The 18,884-nt window shown below is 52.0% G+C and overlaps 1 protein-coding gene across 7 annotated transcripts in view; it reads right to left on the bottom strand.

The window, feature by feature from the left end:
• Nucleotides 1-18,884, bottom strand: part of nhsl1b (NHS-like 1b) — a 75,558-nt gene that overhangs the window by 13,771 nt on the left and 42,903 nt on the right. For 5 of the 7 annotated variants that reach the window (XM_047022295.1, XM_047022297.1, XM_047022298.1 and 2 more), the window contains exons 2-4: nucleotides 6,956-7,108; nucleotides 3,881-4,005; nucleotides 1,440-1,632 (exon numbers count right to left, since the gene is read on the bottom strand). In XM_047022295.1, coding sequence (XP_046878251.1) covers nucleotides 1,440-1,632; nucleotides 3,881-4,005; nucleotides 6,956-7,108 — 471 coding nt within the window. Of the gene's footprint in view, nucleotides 1-1,439; nucleotides 1,633-3,880; nucleotides 4,006-6,955; nucleotides 7,109-8,062; nucleotides 8,197-11,310; nucleotides 11,586-18,884 lie in introns of those variants that run through there. The other 2 variants (XM_047022299.1, XM_047022300.1) reach the window with 2 other exon arrangements.

Below are 18,884 nucleotides of genomic sequence, written 5' to 3'. Positions count from 1 at the left end.
GGAACTGCTCTTTCTAGTATATTCTTTGAAAAAAACGTTGCAGTCAACACCGTCACTTTGACGGCATTGGATTTGACACACAGTGACCAGGGGTTTATACACAGTATGTTCATTTACAGTCATTAGAGTGCCGGAGACAAGAAGCATGCTCTGCTAATTGGTCGGACACATCCTTCAGTTAGCCTGTTCCATTCGAGTTTCCTCGTTAGTACACTCCATTACACCGTCACACTACACTGGGCCAGCCTCTACACAGCCTCTACACAGCCCCTACACAGCCCCTACACAGCCTCTACACAGCCTCTACACAGCCCCTACACAGCCTCTACACAGCCTCTACACAGCCCCTACACAGCCCCTACACAGCCTCTACACAGCCTCTACACAGCCCCTACACAGCCTCTACACAGCCTCTACACAGCCCCTACACAGCCCCTACACAGCCTCTACACAGCCCCTACACAGCCCCTACACAGCCCCTACACAGCCTCTACACAGCCCCTACACAGCCCCTACACAGCCTCTACACAGCCTCTACACAGCCTCCACACAGCCCCTACACAGCCCGTACACAGCCTCTACACAGCCCCTAAACAGCCCCTACACAGCCCCTACACAGCCTCTACACAGCCCCTACACAGCCCCTAAACAGCCTCCACACAGCCTCTACACAGCCTCTACACAGCCTCTACACAGCCCCTACACAGCCCCTACACAGCCCGTACACAGCCTCTACACAGCCTCTACACAGCCTCCACACAGCCTCTACACAGCCCCTACACAGCCTCTACACAGCCTCTACACAGCCTCTACACAGCCTCCACACAGCCTCTACACAGCCCCTCCAGGAGGCTGCTGTGCTGCTACTGGGAATATTTTGTCACTGAATCTCCAACAGGGCAGCCACGCTTGGGGCCAGACTTCTCACTCAGCATGTGTGTGTGCGTCTGTGTGTGTGTGTTGCTGCGGTAGTGTCAGCCTCTGTCAACGCGCTGGCAGTTTGACATGAAGTTATGAAGCTGCCTTGACCTTTGACTGCTCTGTCTAACACCGGGAAGCACTGGGCATGCTCAGAACACACACATACACCCCCACTGCTATTCATGTATACTAGCACACGCACAAACAAGCACACGCACACACACACACAGTAGGGAGCAAGGTCAGACGGAGAGAGAGGGGACTGACGAGAGAGAAGGAAAATGGAGAGCGAACACACAGAGCGACAAAGGGGAAGACAGACAGTGAGGCTAGATCACGTGTATCCCCAAATAGAGCAAGTCGAGCGCTACGATGTTCTCTACTGTGATTGGGTTCATGAGAGGGTAGGAACACCGAAACTGGTCGAGATCATCTTCAACCCAACAGAGAGACAACCATGCTGATATCATGGCTGGTTGGTTGCCGGGGGGACCGGGGGGTGGGTGGGGGGGTCCTACCTGTGACGTTGATGGGGATGATGTCTGTGGGCACGGCCTGGGCCACCTGTCTCATCTTCTCCTCGGGTGTGGGAAGGGGCAGGGCCTTGGTCCACACCACCTGTCCGTCAGCCTCGGGCCCCTCCCCTTCCAGGGCGGTCTGAGGCGTCATGCAGAAGAGGGACTTGTCGTCCTCCGCCGACGAGGCCGTGGACTGGAGGAGAGAGGGAGGACAGAGGGGTGAGAGGTCGGCGAGAGGAGAGAGGGAGGACAGAGTTGAGCCAGAGGTGAGGGGAAAGAGACAAGAGAGAGATGGGAAATATGTGGGGTGAGAAAGCACGAAGCACACCTGAGTTTGTAGGGAAAGAGAGAGAGAGAGAGAGAGAGAGAGAGAGAGAGAGAGAGAGAGAGAGAGAGAGAGAGAGAGAGAGAGAGAGAGTAAAAGAGAGAGAAAAAGAGAGAGCTGGAGTGTTGCACCTGGGCCCACAGGGTCTTGGTAAACCCTTTATATGTCCTCCAGCACCGTGTTTATTATAAACAGAGTGCACATACTATTACACACACACATTTTATTGCCTCTCTCTGACCTTTAAAAGCCACAGGGGCTGTAAACATGTTTCACGGTCAATCATACACATATTGACAGACACCGGACACACATTCAAATCCAACTGTCAGAAGGGTTGAGAGCGAAACAGAGAGAGAAGCGTCAAAAAGTCAACAGAGAATAGATTGAGAGACTAGACGGTGGAGTGTGATTCAGAAGCTGGGAGATGTGTAGGTGAGAGATGCACTCATGCATCAAAATGTGTTCACGCACAGTGAACTCCCAATCGGAGCATGCTTCAAGACGCGCCTCGCCACTGATCTGCAAGAACACAATCACCACGGAACGCCTCCCTCACACCTGGCCCCTCTACGGCCAGGGGCAACACACACACAATCCTCCAGTCTGGGAGGTCAACTAGCTTCCCAGCACGGCAAAACGTATTTTGTTTAACAACAAATACACTTATTTCTCTATGAGTAAAACAAAGACTAAAGCCTATAGAATTCTCTTACTAACCAAAACTCAGGTCTTATACTTTTGGTCTTTTGGAAAATTGCAAAGGTGAACTCAATATCACCAGAACATCAGAGATCTGCCAGCTACAGGAAGTGTCTGAAGGAAACCTTCCAGAAACTTCCAGAAACGGAGGAGACAGCATGTCCTACCTGTCTACGGCTGCATCGCCCAACACGCCTCAACACCGTAACCACGGAGAACAGAGAGACACGAGTGACAAGAGCAGGGGGAGGATGGAGGACAGAAGAGGAGAATATGGGATGGATGGGGCGGTGGGGGGCCATCGCTGGTGTTGCAGTAACCCAGTTCCCTCAGTGGGACAGAGAGCTGCTGTCACCCACGCTTAGCCTCTCTGCCCTGAGGACACGGAACAACAACAGAGACAGGGGCCATGTGTGTGTAGGTGTGTGTGCGTGCGTGTACGTGTGCGTGTCTGTGTGAGAGAGAGGGGGGCACATGAGTGCTTCAGAGTTTAGGTGGTACCGTGATCTGTGTGGGCAGTGGGGTGTGGTGTAAGGTGAGTGACAACCCCACATAGTATGAGGTCAAAGGTCGGAAGAGAAGTGGACATTCTTGCAATACCGGGGGGGGGGGGGGGGGGGGGGGGGGGGGGGACAATGAAGACCCTCATTAGAGCAGAGGCCCCTCCAGGACCCGGGTGTGGAGGGGAGGGGGGTTACAGAGGACAGGGGAAAACAAGGAGAGAAAAAAGAGAGCAGAGACAGGAAAAAAGAAAACAGAAAGACAGGAAAGGGAAACAAGAGGAGAGAAGACTAACACAGACCTCGACAGGCCATTAAAGCCCTCAGGGTCTCCTAACTCGACAATTGAAAACGTCATTGCAGGCCAACACGCCTGTCACAACAGGTCCTCACGCTGTATCTGTGTCTGTGGTGTGACCACAGCTCCACCAAGTGTTGGCCACCAGTACGACAGCAGGGTCGTTCTAACAAGCAGCGCTGCGCTTCCCTCGGGGTAATTCACGTCAGCGGGCCCTAAGTGTCACTACACACATGGTAGGCCAGCCGTGACAGGAACACTGAGGCTAATGAGCTCTGGAGGAAAGGAGGAAGAGAGAGAAAAACAAGGGGAGAGAGACAGAGAGTGCTGGACAAAAGGAAAGAAGAGAGAGAGAGCAAGAGAGAAAAGTGGTGGGGAAAAAGCGCTAATTGGGAAAATACATTTCCATCTTTGACCACATGGGGGCAGACAAGTAGCATGTTGTCTATGGGCCCCCAGAAAACTGTTCCTAAATTGTGTTTGTGTATCTATCTTCCTATTGGGAGAAAAAAAGGAGTAGAGAGAAGTGAAAAGAAGGAAAGAACAAACTCAGAGGTGAAGGTCTGTGTGTGTGTGCGCGTGTGCAGGTGCGGGTGTGTGTGTGTGCACGTCATACCTTCTTGTCGTTGTCGTCCTCGTCGTCCTGCAGGGCGCCGTGGGGGGGCTCAGGCCCAGCGAAGGTGGGGCCCTGGGAGTAGTACTGGGAGCTCCTGAAACCATCCTTTCTCAGCTTGTCACACTCTGGCAGAGAGAGAGACAGAGAGAGAAAGAGAGAGAGAGACAGAGAGAGACAGAGAGAGACAGAGAGAGAGAGAGGGGAACTAGGGTTACACACACACACAAAACACATGTGCAAACACACGGTATGGAGTATCGGGAAACCGAATAGCACGCACGTCAACAGACACAAACACTAGAAGTGCTGACCTTTTATAGTTAACTATGTATAGAGGTGCATATGGCCGGTCATCATGTTCATATGTGTGTTTCACATATGGTGTGTGTGTGTGTGTGTGTCTCAGCAGCAGTCTCTGACAGCTCAACCAACCACTCACTAGGACCTGCTGTGGGGAGTGAGATGTGTGTGTGTGCGTCTGGGAGTGTGTGTGTGTGTATGCATGTGTGAGAGAAACAAAGAATGGGAGAGAGTGAGAGACAGTGTTTCCGTGTGAGTCTGGGCGTGTGCCTGTAAAAGACAACCATCCACCATGTAGCATGACTGACTACACGCACAGTGTGCATGTGTGCGAATCGATGCGAGAGTGCATGTGTGTGTCTCGTGTGTGTGCGTGTGTGGCGAGGGAGGGGGTATCAGTTCCAGTCTGTCATACGCAGATGGCAGAACCCCCCCCCCCCTCTTCATCCATCCCTCTCTCCGTCTCTCTGGGACTTCTGCATGTCACTCCCCCACCCTCTGTGTCTGTTAGCAAGGGCTCCTCAGTCTATTCTACATGACTAATCAGCTCCGGGTACAAGACACACAAACCCTTTCACTTCACTCACGTCCACAATCTATAGCTACCCCGATGAACTATGCCCTTTTCTGTAGAATAGCCGCAATATGCATGTACATGTTCTTCCAAGTCATTTTCTAATGAACTTGAAACCCCGGCCAACTGATCCTGAGGCTTCCAGTTCAAACAGCCCCAGCTCGTCCTCCCCCTCTGCTAGGTGGGACGTTCTGACAGAGCAGTCTTGACTCATCCTCTCCGCGTTGTCCAAGTGACACTGTTCCTCTCCCCTTTCGAACACCAAAGAACCGCGTGTCCCACAGTGCTCGTCTCCAGCGGCGGCCCCCGTTATCACGAGCCTGCCCCCTTGTGCGCACGTGCAATCACGGCCTTTTGTACGAGCGGGCCGCTTTGTGCGGAAAGAGAAGACCTGCTTCTCTTTCATCTTCGTTCAGCGTAGATAATTAAGAAGCTTCTCTTCTGGGGCACAGGGGCTTGGATGAGGCTAATGGCTAATGGAGCGTAATGGAACTGAAATGGTGCGTGTGTGACTCAGAGAGGGACACAGGGAATAGGAGGGGATGTTTATGAAGCAGTTGAGATGAGGAAGATGAGGTATTACGACCTGTTTACCGCTTGTTGTTAGATGTGACCACAAAGTGGTGTGCGTGTGTGTTCGGGAGTTGGAGCGGGGCTCCATTCGAGCGTGGGTGAATTAGCGTGCTACTAGTGTCATGTATCAATGTCTCTACCAGTGAGTAAACACACAAGCTTCTCATATCGATTCCTATCTTTTATATCGGCACATCTCATCACTCTTATGCAACACTCGGACCGACCTGTCTGCACGTTGTGTGGCTGGATGTGACAACGGTGTGTGTGTGTGTGTGTCGACGGCCAATTAACTATTGATTTTTCATGGACCAGGGTTGATATTGAACTTTCCTAAATTTGTGTGTGCGCGCGCGCGCAAATGTCTGTGTGTGTGTCTTTCCTTGTGGTTAAAACAAATAGGATCGTCAGTTTCCTAATCACACACACTGAAGTGTGAGGGTGACCCTGTGCTCTGCTCCCTCCAGACCAACCCCAAGTCAACCAGACTAACCCCAAGTCAACCAGACTAACCCCAAGTCAACCAGACTAACCCCAAGTCAACCAGACTAACCCCAAGTCAACCAGACTAACCCAGCGTAACTCGTGCAGACCCCTGCACCTCTAAGGCCTCACACAAACTACAGCTAACAAGCTTCAGATGAGCACAAGCACATGCACCTCTGACGTTTACCTTCCTCTACGCTTCCAGACCCTTCCACACTGGAGCGACAGCTTTGTCCTGTCATATCTGCAGCTTAGGACGTTTCACGGGAAGATTTGTGTATCACCTAAATACACAGTCCCACTCCACCAGAGACCATCACAGCACACCTGTTGTGGGGGGGGGGGGGGGGTAACTAGGCTGGGTGTCCCACAGGTGTGTCATGGTGTGTGTCATGTTTCAGGGACAGAAAAAAACAATGAACAGGACAATGGGACCGAAAGACAAAAGTCTTGTGTCTCTGTGTGTGTGACACCATCCTAATGGAGGCGACTAGGTGGCACACAGTGAGCATCCGGTTACCTCATCTATTGTCTCTTTAGGTCCGTCTCCCCTTTATCTTTCTCTCCCTCTCCTCTTTAATCTCTCTCTCTCTCTCTCTGTCTCTGCTTGGCGCACAAGGTCACCTTGCATATGGATACACGTGTGCCTGAACACGCACACCTGAACCCGCCAACACCACGGCCACGCTCACCTCACTGACTCCCTTGACACCGTTTTCCCTGGAACACTGAAGCAAACAAGTGGGCCCCATTTCCTGGTATTACGCTGCCTTGTCATTATGGGAACACGGTGAGGTCGTGTTGTGACATTGCGGTGTGCTTACCTCCCGCACTCTCCCTCCGAAGGGGGGTGTGTCACAGTGGTGTGTCACACAGCTACACAAACACGAAGGACGGGGACGCTTTGACGACGCCTTCACAGAGCTGTGTTCCGTGTGAACGGCAGCTACATGATCAAGGCTACGCTCGCACGTGCGTGCGCGTGCGTTCCGCCCAATCGAGCGTACGCAGGGACCTGTAATCTTAACCGTCAATCTCCACGCTCGGTGGTTTCTTTGGGGTGGTGGTTGAGGTGGTTCTGTAATCTAATGTATTCTGTATGGGGGGAGACGGGCGGGCAGACGGGCGGTCGAGGTCCTTACCTCTCAGCGCGGTCTTGAGGTTGACCTTGGCCTGGCGGTGCAGGTCCTCCACGCACGGCGGTCTGCTGCCAGGGAGGAAGACGTTCTCCTGCTGGTGCCAGGGGGCCGTGTAGTGGACCGTCCACTTGCTCTCCTCATCCAGGTTAGACACGGCTACACACACACACACACACACAGGGGGGATGAGGTCAGCATGAATATAGTGCTGAAATACAATGGAAGAGCAATGTTGGCTTATTTCATGGGGACAAGCGGCACAGCACATTTCAAAGTCTCACGAGAGTGGACCCGCGTGAGCCACCGATGAATCAAACAAACCCTTCTGGTGTTCAATTCACATCGGAAAGCGGCTGTGTGCCACGTGCAGAAGAGGTCGAGCACACGTTGGCATTTTTGATCTTAGGATGTTCGGTTTGTTTTGTCAGGCGGAGAGGAGGAAGAGGCAGGGTGAAGAACTCTGCCAGCAGGGCTTGGTAGAGAGGTGTGAGGTTGTCCACCAGAGTACTTCACAGCTCGCTGAGGGGAGGCGGGGGGGGGCAACCAGCAACTGAAAACTGACTCTCTGAAGTCTCACTGTCAACACGCAAGCAGTCCTACAGTATTCTCATCTCAGGTCCAAAACTTTGCAAATCTGAAAGGTTGCCCTGCCCCAAGGTCTTCATGATACAGATCGATTCTGTCTTCAGAAATGTCACTGGTCTTAGCAAATGGTCCATCACAGCATGTGTGATTCAAACAATTCAGTTTTCTTATGCTTGTATTTATATTACAACCCATGACATTTGTATAAAAGGTGGATACAGCTTGGATGATGAAACTTTTTGGAGCACTTAAACCACACGGCGTGGTGAGGTGCATAGGAGCAACCCTAAACAACTAACGTTCAAAAACGACAAACCAAATCTCTGAGGTAGCTCATTAGTTGGCCGACCCTTTACTGATTGGATTTCCCTTGAACACTTTTCATAAAGACATAATGTACAGAGGAGAAAGCAGCCTCACAACAAACCTAGAGACTATCTGAACCAAATACACCAAGACATGAACCAACCTGAACAAAGCACACACACACCGTCTCCCCCACTCCCCCCAAAAAACTGAGCTTACCAAGAGAGTGTATCCATGCCACAACAGGCGAGTGAGTGTGTATCTCCATGTGACAGAACACTGACTATCTGTAGTCCCTGACGTCTCCTCAGCAACAGAACAATGTGCCAGAGGTCCAGACCGAGGCAAGAGCCTGCAAGACGTTAGGGAAGGGGGCGGGCTGAGGAGTGTGTGGGGGGGGGGGGGGGGTGAGAGTGTTGGTGGGTGTGTTTGGTATGTATGAGGGCTTCTTCACAGGTGCAAATGGGCCATGGCAGGAAATGTGGGAATGTGTGTTTGTCGGGGGAGGGGGACGAGTGGGGACCTGATGGGTCTTCCCAGAAGTGTAAATGGACAGTCAGACTACATATAAGAGTCTGCCTGGACATGTTACTATGTGTGAGGAATACACAAGATAACAGGCCATTCAGTACCGCACAAAGCAGATGAGTTTGTTCATTCCTGACCAAACGACGTGCCACTAACTACACAAAGTCAGTATAATTAAGGGGAGTGTAGAATTGAAGAGAAAAAAAGATGACGCGTGTATGTTTGTGTGTGGTTGGAAACAAGAGGGGAGGTTTGTCCAAACATCAACAGAGGACAGTTTGGGTAAACAAGCCCAAAACGACAAAAGGAAAGTCCGGCGGGAAAGTTAGAACGTGTCTGGAGAAGAAAGGGGGGGAGGGGGAGGGGGTCTGGGCTGGTGTTTGTCTGCGTATTTGCTGTGTGCACAGGTGTGTGTTTTGGGGCAGGTGTGAAGGGTCCACCCAGCTGACCGGGGAAGTGGCCGTGCAGCTGACCGTTGGCATCTAACGTCTGTGTAGACACAGGAGCTGCAGCCGACACCTCGGGGACGGCCCGGCGGGCTGGCTGTTACCTGCCTCTAACGAGAGACGAGGGAGCTCTTTGTGTTCATTCATGTTCTTCATCTGTCTCTCTCTGTCTCTCTCGGTCTCTCTCTGTCTCTCTCTGTCTCTCTCTCTCTCTGTCTCTCTCTCTGTCTCTCTCTCTCTCTCTCTCTCTCTCTGCCTCTCTCTCTGCCTCTCTCTCTGCCTCTCTCTCTGTCTCTCTCTCTGGCTCTCTCTCTGCCTCTCTCTCTGCCTCTCTCTGCCTCTCTAAAACACTTCTATCTTATTCAGTAAGCAGACTTACAACCATCCCTCGTCATTTACAACGACCCATATAAGATCATAAAACACACACTCACACACTGTGTGTCAAGGTTAGTCCGTATTGTGTAATACCATCATACTACACCTATTGTTTAAGAGTGTGACCACATCGATCAGAATCATAGATTAGATGGCATCCACGCGAGGCCTAGCGCTCTCTCTCTCGGTCACACACACGCACCACACTACTCTGAAAACCTGCCTGATCAGAAGTGCCTGGGGTACACAGTGCAAACAGGTATCCCCTCCCCCAGCCCAGCTCTGCAGGCTGATTGAAGAGACTCAAAAGGGAGACCCAGACCCAAGGGCATGGGGGACCAGGGACACAAAGCCAGCATTGTCCCCCCCTGCATCAGTCTCCACATCAGGCCTTTCACCACCACAATGCCCCCCCCCCACCCCTCACTCCCTTTACCCAATCACACACACAGGCGCAAAAGCTTTTCAGCTGTCCATTAATCCCCCCTTTACCCCCCTTCCCACTTCTACAAACGAGGGTGGGAGCAAAATAAACTGATAATCACTCAAACTGGAACGACTTCAGTCCCATGTGCTTGGGCGGAATTCTCTGGAAACGATAGATTTGTGATTCGTTCCTAAAGATTCACGATCACACGAAGGCTAGAGTGTCGGGCCACACACACACCAACACTCCACAACAGTCAATAAAACACATCGGTGCATATCGCCAACATAATCCTGAACCGAATCCCCGATCAGCGATCAATCAGCACATATCCGTGTACATGGATAAGCATCCATCGACACGCCGTCCACTTTCACGTGCTCTGGACGAGGCGCACGGCCCTCACGGACCAGCAGGAGCGAAGGGCCACGCCGTGCGGCCTCCTCAGCATGGGCTGGAGCAGGAGGGGAGGAGCTTAGCAGGTCAGAACCATCTTCATCCTCTCTATGACTGTCGTGACAGGATGTGGCAGTGACAGGACGTGACAGTGACAGGATGCGACAGGTCCAGGGGTGCTTAGCTCACATCGCATCAGGCAGACTGGTCTCGGCCTGATGCAGCACACACACACGCAATCACCTGACTGGACCCAGGCCGTGGAGCGCTCCCAATGTCCCGCAGTGAAGGAGACCCACAGGGCCGGGCTGCACATGATCAGTTTCTTATCGTCTATCAGTTATTCTTCTGAGATGTGTTCATGACAGGAGTGGGTGTCTCTGAGGTGTGGCGGATGTTTTCCTCCTATAGGTACACAGCCGTTTCATTTCCTTGTGTGTCAACACTTTATTAGCCTTGAGGTACGCTGGTTGAGGGGCAGTTTGAAAACTGCTAAGCTAATGATTAACGGTTATGCTCACGCAGACACATATAGCACACAAACACACACACACATATATAAATACACTTGAGATTAGCATTATCACAATCAGCTCACACTAAGACCCTTTCACAAACCCTCACATGCCCAAGGCTTAACACGCAAATTCAATGCCACATAGTTTGAGCCTGGCTAATAGGCACTGTAAGTTTGCAAGGAATATTTTGGACCGTTGGCCTATATTGCAGGAAAGCAACGCAAGAAGTGAGAAAGAAAATTCCGGCTTCACTCTCAATGTTCATGCTTCAATCACATTATGACAGACATTTACTCTTATTTGTAATTTAATCCAAGTTCCCATTCTAAAGCTGTAAGTTAACCATTGAAAGTGCTGACCTTGTGGTTACTAGGTAACTGAAGACAACAGTCAGACAGATCTAAGGGCTGAGAAGAGAGGGCTGTGGAGTTGTCGTCTGCCAATCCCATATTAGCCACTATTGTGGACTTGAACCACAAAGGACAACAATCACTGAATCCACCTGCTAACATGCCCCCAAAAACTTAAACGGTTTATTTGCTACTGTCATGGACACCTCCGCACTGGGCTTAGCTATAAACAAACCGAGGGAAATGCAAACCTGCTGCCATGGATTTACAAAGTTGAAATGAAATGTAAAAACTGCATGATGTCTTTTATTAAATATAATTTCCAGAACATGTTCAAACGATCTTTTTTATGTGAACGCTGAAAACGATTGACAAATCGTGGTTTTAGAAGACGGAAAACGGAGCCAAAGTATTGATTTCTTACCCTTCCTTTTGAAGTATTTAATGACCGACTTCAACGAGGTCCCAATGAACACCATTATTCCTGTTAGTGCGTTGTGTGTTGATCTCCTCAATCACAGTGCTCTGATGAGACACGAGGATCGGGAAGGGAACGGGAAGACCGGACGGAACAACACTGCTGCCGCGCTCCTCCTCTCGTAGTCTCACTCTACAGCGGCACAGCGGAGAATGAGCGTGTGTTTGTGAGTGAGAGCGTGTGTGTGTGTGAGAGAGAGCGCTGCTCCCTTCACAATGAGCCTCTCCCCTCTCCCCTATCCCTCCCTCCCACACTCACCCACCCCTCCTCCCTCAGACTGGCTGGCCCTGGGAGACACACACACACACACGTGTAAACACACACACACACTGCGGGAGGGGAGTAGGAGCTGGCTCTCTGTTCCCCTGTGCATTGGTTACCAAGGAGTTCTTCCTCATCCTGTGTCTCTTCATCCCTCTCTCCTCCTTCCCTCTCTCCTCCTTCCCTCTCTCCTCCTTCCCTCTCTCCCTACAGAGCTTGGAGGACTGGAGCGTTCAAACACGCGTCAAGCGAGTGATCAACAGTCTTCCTCTTTGCTGTGAGGCGTGATGGGGTCTCCTTGGCGCCGCTCGTCTCTGCTCTCTCGGAGGGACCCGCAGGAGCACACACTATTCCTTCTCCTCTAGGAATGTCATCGCACTTCTTCCCTCTTGCCTTCTCCATCTTTCTTGACATGTCCTCTTTTCGAATCTCCCTCCCTCCCCACCTCTCCTTCCCTCCCAACCTCTCCTCCCTCTCTCTAATCAGACAGCCTGAGGTGGAAACGCACCATCAGTGAATCGGTGCCACGTCGAGATAGATTCTATTCACTCTGCCTACGGTCCAGTCAGTTCAGCACACACACACACTTGCGCTCTGACGCAAACTCGTCTACACACACCCACAGGCTCACACAGGAGACTCAGAACGGCGTACACGCAGACAAACACACGTACGCACTCGGCCTCTCGCACAAGTGCACACGCAAACTCTGTCTTCCCTCGCCCCCCTCCTCCTGCGACCCCATTTCTTTTCATCCCAAATGGATAGGGGGGGGGGGGGGCTGGAGGAGGGAGAGTGAAGAGAGAGGGTGGGAGGGGGGGGTTGTGGGCTGCAACAGGAACCTGAATGGGTTTGCAAATGATCCTTGAATTTATGGCTAACAGTGCCCCCCCTTTCCCCCTGCTCCTCCCCCCCCTCCGCTCCTCTCTCAGCTCTCTGCCGAGTCTGTCTCTGCAGTTCTGAGGGGGAGAGCCACTCCTTGTGTGTGTGTTTGCGTGTGTGTGCAAGCCTGCGTGTGTGTTTGTGTGTGTGTGTGTGCAAGCCTGCGTGTGTGTGTGAGGGTGCTCTGATCCGTCCCGCTTTCAGTGTGATCATATTGGTGCCAGAATCACACAGAGAGGCCTTCTGCAAGTTTCCCCTCTCTGCCTCTCTGCTTACTCCTCTCATTGGCAAACTGTCCCCCCCCCCCCCTCCATCCCCCCCTCCACCCCCAGTCCCCCCCCCTCCACCCCCAGTCCCCCCCCCCTCCATCCCCACCTCCACCCCAAGTCCCCCCCCTCCATCCCCACCTCCACCCCCAGTCCCCCCCCCTCCATCCCCAGTCCCCCCCCCCTCCATCCCCAGTCCCCCCCCCCCTCCATCCCCACCTCCACCCCCAGGCCCCCCCCCTCCATCCCCAGTCCCCCCCCCTCCATCCCCCCCTCCACCCCCAGTCCCCCTCCCACCTCCACCCCCAGTCCCCATGCTTGCGTCGCAGCCCCTGGCCAGTCCCAGGCTGTGCCGGTGTGGATGTATGCGGGCCAGCGGCTGTCTGGCACGCGTACAGTATTAAGATAATATATGCAGACGCGAGCCTACCAGCGACGGTCATTAAAGATCCCATTGTTCTCCAAGCATCTGACAACACACACACAGGTCAACAACTCGCTCCACCCTGTCTGCCATCAGGGGCCAAATCTAGGGCATCTCAAGGATTAGTGCTATTCCTCCATCCATCCATCCATCCATCTCAGACACGATTAGAAGAAAGGAGCCTCTAAAAGCTGCAATTGTTTCAATTTTCAACTCCACCAGAGAACATATGGGGTTTGGCCCACTGTACACTCTGAGGCGCTTCCCACATCCCCGAAAGAAGCCACTCTAAACTAATATCACAATAACAGGAGATTATGAAGTCAAGATGTCATTGATCAAACAATATGCTTCCTTTTGGCGTTGGCCATGTGAGCTCAGCTGTTTCCGTCCAAATTAAGCTGCTTTTTCCTCAGAAATCTATAGGCCTTCTTAGCATGTGAATAATTGAACTTAAAAACAACATACGTTCCTAACCATTAGGCCTGTGGGAAAGATAACACACTTGCTTGAGCACGGAAGAACGCCTCTTCATGCCATCACAACATGTGACGCACCCTAAGACAGAGGTGAACTTTGCAAACGAGAAGACAAGGAGGGTCCGGGTGATAAACGAGGGTAATAAACGAGTCCTGCTGAATGAAACATTGTAATGAAGCCTGTCCCGTGCTTCTGACAGTCAGATAAGAAGCTGGGCTGAGTAATTAGGGACTCCTGCTCTCCTCCTCTTTGCTTTCTTTTCATCCTTCTCTCCGCCCCGTTTTCACACCCCATTTGGCTCTCCCTCTCAACCGGCTGTTACCACACACACACACACACGCACACGCACACACACAGGCAGGCTGGCACGCACGTTTTCATGCACGGCCACAGTCAGCAAGTTGTGAGCCGTAACCTCCACTAAACTCGGAAGCACACACACACACACACCATGCTCTCCCCCCCCTCCCTCGCTACCAAGACTGTCGAACACCCCAGACTCAACCCCCATCCCCTCCAGCCCCGATTCTTTCAGTCAACCATCGTCCGCAACCCCCCTCCCCCTACTCCAGCACCCCCCTCCTTCCATTCACAATAACCCAAACCAGTCTACCCGGAAGCCCCCCTTCCCCCATCACACACACACTCACCTCCCCCACCTCTGTCAGATGCACAGGGCAGTATTTCTCTAATTGGACTAAAAGAACAGGGAGCATGCACACCGGCCTTCCAACCATGGTGCTGCTTCAACCAATCCACTAATGTAAGGCCTCCCTCTGGCTCCCTCCCTCCTCCCTCCCTCCCTCCACCTCCTATCTCCCCAACGACTCTACCTGCTCCTCTTTCTAGTGTGCCCCCCCACCCCCTCCCACCTCTCTCTCTCTCTTTATCTTACTCCCTCAGTTCTTCAAAGCTTTGATGACGACCAAGTTAATCTATATCGACTCACCTCTCGCCTTTGCCACCGCCGTCTCCCTTTGTTCTCCCTTTCTCTTTCTCTACCTCTCTTCCGATCCCTCCCTCTCTCTGTACCTCTCTCTCTCTCTCCCCCCCTCTCTTTCTCTCTCTCCCTCTCATCCTGACCTTGCATCTTCTCATCAGCTGACTCTTCAGGATGGCAGCAAGGACTAGCGAGGGAGGAAACCTGCCTCGCAAACTGCCTCCAAAATCCCTCTTATCGCCTCCATCCCTTCCTCTTATCTCTTATCTGTGAAACTAGTCGGCCATGCCATCAGGACGTGGCACACCTAGTATCAGCCTCAGTCACATGACTCACGATATGCAGTTTACCACTAATGTGACTCATTATGGACACACACCAACATGGCACACTGACCAGTACCATCATCTCTCAGATGTGATCTAATCTCTCCTCCCCCCCCCCCTCCCTTTTCTCTCTGCTTCTCCCCCCTCTTGCTATGAATGAAAGTATATTATTTATAACGCCCTCCATCCCTCTCTCTCCTTCATCTCTCCCGTGTCGGGGTGAATGAAAGCGTCGTGGACGGAGGAGGGAGCGGGAACGCGATCCGTGCTGCGCTGCTCCCTGGGAGAGATGACCCCCGAGGCCTGCACCACGGCATGAATAATACATCACCTAGAGGAGGGGAGGGGGGGGGGGAGGGAGGGGAAGGGAGAGGTATAGGGTGTGTGTTCATGTGTCATATCATAGTCAACAAAGAGGACTGTGACGGTGCCAAGGCTTCTGATTTGAACGGTAAGTTTGTTATCAACATTGAAAGTGAACTTCCGATTAAAGGCTGACTCATTAGACTGACGCCCTCAATCAGTTGACGGAGGCCAAGTAAGATGCAGCTACCCTCTGAAGTTCTCTACTAATGAGTTTAGCACGAGGCAGAGTTCCCATGCATTCTACACACACACACACACACACAGTTTGACCTTTCCATGACACCTAGGGTGACTTACCCAAACACTCTACACTCTCAGTGTTTACCCAAACACTGTATGAACAACTGCAGTCTGCCCATCACTATGTCCCTCTGTCCCTCCCGCTCTCCTGTTGTGAGTGATATGACCTTCTGCTCCCTGAGGACCACTCAGACAGAGGTTACCAGGGCGACCCCTGGCCCTGCCCTCCTCCTCCTCTCAGCCTTTCATTCCCCGGCCCTCTTTTCCTCCCTCCTTCTCTGGGTTTTCCAACCGACCTCCTCCTTTGTGTCGGCCTTCACCGCCGCTAAGATTCCAGCACAGATGATCCTTCTCTCTCTCCTCCCCCTCTCTTCCACCCCCTCTCTCAATCACTGTCCCTCTACCTCCCTCTCTCCCTCCCTCCCTCCCTCCCTCCCTCTCTCTCTCAACCCTGGAACCCAAGTGGTGGGAGATGATCTAGGGGTAGGATGAGGTCATCAACATGTGCCGGGGGACAGAGAGCGAAAAAAGCAGATACGACCCAGAAGACCCCCCCCCCCCCCCCTCCCCCCCCACAGCATCCCCGTCCAAACCGGAACACAAACGCACCACGCCCAAAACAACCAAACGCGCTGACCACGGGTGGGTGAGCCAGCAGCTCTGATAGGAGGGGTGTTTTCAGGAGTTTGTCCCATACTACAAAACACCGAGCCCCGCGACAGAGCACTGGTGCATGACAATGGACTTGTTTGTTGGTTTTAGGTTGTTTTTTTTGCAACTGAAAACCAGAGCCGTAGGGAGGCAGTTGAAAAGGTTGTGTGTCTCTGTGTGTGTGTGTGTGTGTGTGTGTTGACAGGACATCCACTTCTGACCACTTGGGTTGGTGACAACAATTGATTCAGCTGCAAGAGTGGCTTCATGTGCTTGAGTTGATGAAGTAGGCAGCATGTCTGCGTTGTTTGTTTCAGTGTGTGTGTGTGTGTGTGTTCGTGGTCAAGGCCAATGCAAAACGTTTTACTGGCCACGGCCAGACCTCTCCTAAGTAGAGTAGTGTGACTTCTAGTCAATAGGCTTGTTGGGCACCGTGTGTGTGTGTGTGTGTGTGTGTGTGTGTGTGTGTGTGTGTGTGTGGACCAAGGCTAACTAATTATTCGGCTTTAAAGGGAGTGGGCCTCCTTCTATAGGCGTCTTCTCTTTAATGCTCCATGAGAAAACCTCCCAGACAAGAACCCCTCTGCTCACTGCAGCATGAGAATGCAGACACCATCACAAACACATTCACTCCCTATACGTTTGGTGTGTGCGCGTGCGCGAGTCCATGTTCAATCATCTTACGCATATTGTCAACAATCAGCATAGATAAAGAAAGAGAGACATCTTTTGTGTCTATTCAAACGTGTGGCTATTCACACACAGGTGTGTGTGTGTTTGTGTGTGTGTGTGTGTGTGGAAAAGCAGTGTGTGGGTCAATGCTGCTTTGAAGTGGGCACAGCTGAACATGAAGCAGCATTTAGGGGACAAAGCTCAAATAGAAGCTATCAAAAAGAGAACTTGACAATGACAAAGAAGTACTGTGCACACTGCTAAGAACAACTGAACACAGATGAACACAACACAGGCTTGGGGGAAGAGAGAGAGAGAGAGGGAGAGAGAGAGAGAGAGAGAGAGAGAGAGAGAGAGAGAGAGAGAGGGAGAGAGAGAGAGAGAGAGAGTGTGAGAGAGAGAGAGAGGCTGCATGTTAGAAGTTCAAAAGCCAATCCATAAAAAAAAAATGAAAGTGGAGAACAACCAAGAGAGAGAAGAGGAGAGGATGGAGAAAAAGATGGATGGATTGGAAGGGAGGGAGGGGACAAAGGAGAACAAAGGGATATTGGAATGAGAGAGCGAGGAGGAGTTGATGCATCTGCAACGCACAACTGATTAGGAATATCTTATCTTAGGGGAATCAAACACACACATGCGGATGCAGACTCACACACACACACTCACACACACACACACACACACAAAAGCTCAGCAGGGTCAACGGTCATGCCTAATTTTCTCTCCATCATCAACTGACCCCGACGATTTTCCTGCTGGCCCTTTGAAATTCTATCTGGTTGGTAAAGTGGGTGTGTGTGTTTCTGTGTGTCCCGTGTGTGAGCGCATGTGTGTGTCTGTGGGAGAGGGAATGAAAGAAAATGTGTGAGTCTGTGGATCGTACCACTCTCCAGCTCCTGAGGGGGCGTCCTGCCAGCTCGTTAGTGTAATCAACCAATGAGCACCCCCCACCTCACCCAAGGCAAGGCTGGAAGAGCACAAACAATGCTGACGTGAAGCCAAAAATGTTGAGCTGAGCATTGCTTCAATTAGTCCCCCACACACATTCAAAAGAGGGGCCCCCGGGGCCCTCATAAATGTTAGCTTCAGTGACATACACATGAAGCCGTGTCGCACTTCAATGTGTCCCCCTGCGGAGCGGGCCTTCTAAACATTGCTATTTTACGAGGCAGCTGCTTTGTGCTCCTGTTTAAGGGGGCCCTGAAGGCATGGTGGCATTTTGGTTCCCTGCCCTGGGCACTCTATGCCCCTCTGTCAGTGAAGATTTGTGCCCGTCTCTCCGCCTGTCTTCCAGGAGGGTCTAAATCACCTCCATTTAACTACTTCCCCTCCCTGACCCCAACATAGCCTGGTGGGAACACCACGGAGCCCAGAATCCCTTTCCCTTGTGCAGCAGCTGAGAACACAGCCTCTGGATCAACACAAACACTGCGACACGGCCAGCTGGCTTCAACCCCCACAACATCCACCTGGATTGGCGCAGATTTTCCAAATGGTACGGACCCTTCCCAAACACTCTCTCCCCCCCCCCCCCCTCCCTCCCCCTCTCCCACTCTCTCCCTCTCTCAATAGACAGTCGATATTTTGCAGTATTGTCTGCACATAAATATCCATATCAATCCTGGTCTGGCTATTGAAGTGTGGTAGTGTGTGTAGTAGCACTGTGTGTGTGTGTGTGCGTACAAGCTCAGAGGGACTAATAATACCAGCGTATGGGGCAGACAGAGTCTTGTGTCATACAGGCAGCTGGGGTCAGGCCCTCTAAGGTCTGTAGTTAGAGAGCATTACCGACCAGGCAGCCTGACTCCTCGGTTATCGACTGAGAAGCCACTCAACAGTTAAGACTTTCCTCTCAGGCGGAGACACATCAATATCTCCTCGGCATGACAAGGGTGTGTGTGTCCATGTCTTATGCGTGTGTGTGTGTGCATGTATCCATGTCTTTCCTATGCATACTGATAGGATGATAATTCCCCTGTGCTGTGCTGTGCTTTACAGCAGGCTCTGTCAAA

The sequence above is a fragment of the Hypomesus transpacificus genome, chromosome 6 (genome assembly GCF_021917145.1).
Source record: "Hypomesus transpacificus isolate Combined female chromosome 6, fHypTra1, whole genome shotgun sequence".
NCBI lineage: Eukaryota > Metazoa > Chordata > Actinopteri > Osmeriformes > Osmeridae > Hypomesus > Hypomesus transpacificus.
The sequence above is the reverse complement of the archived record's forward strand: the minus strand, read 5'-3'. Positions and strand labels throughout refer to the sequence as shown.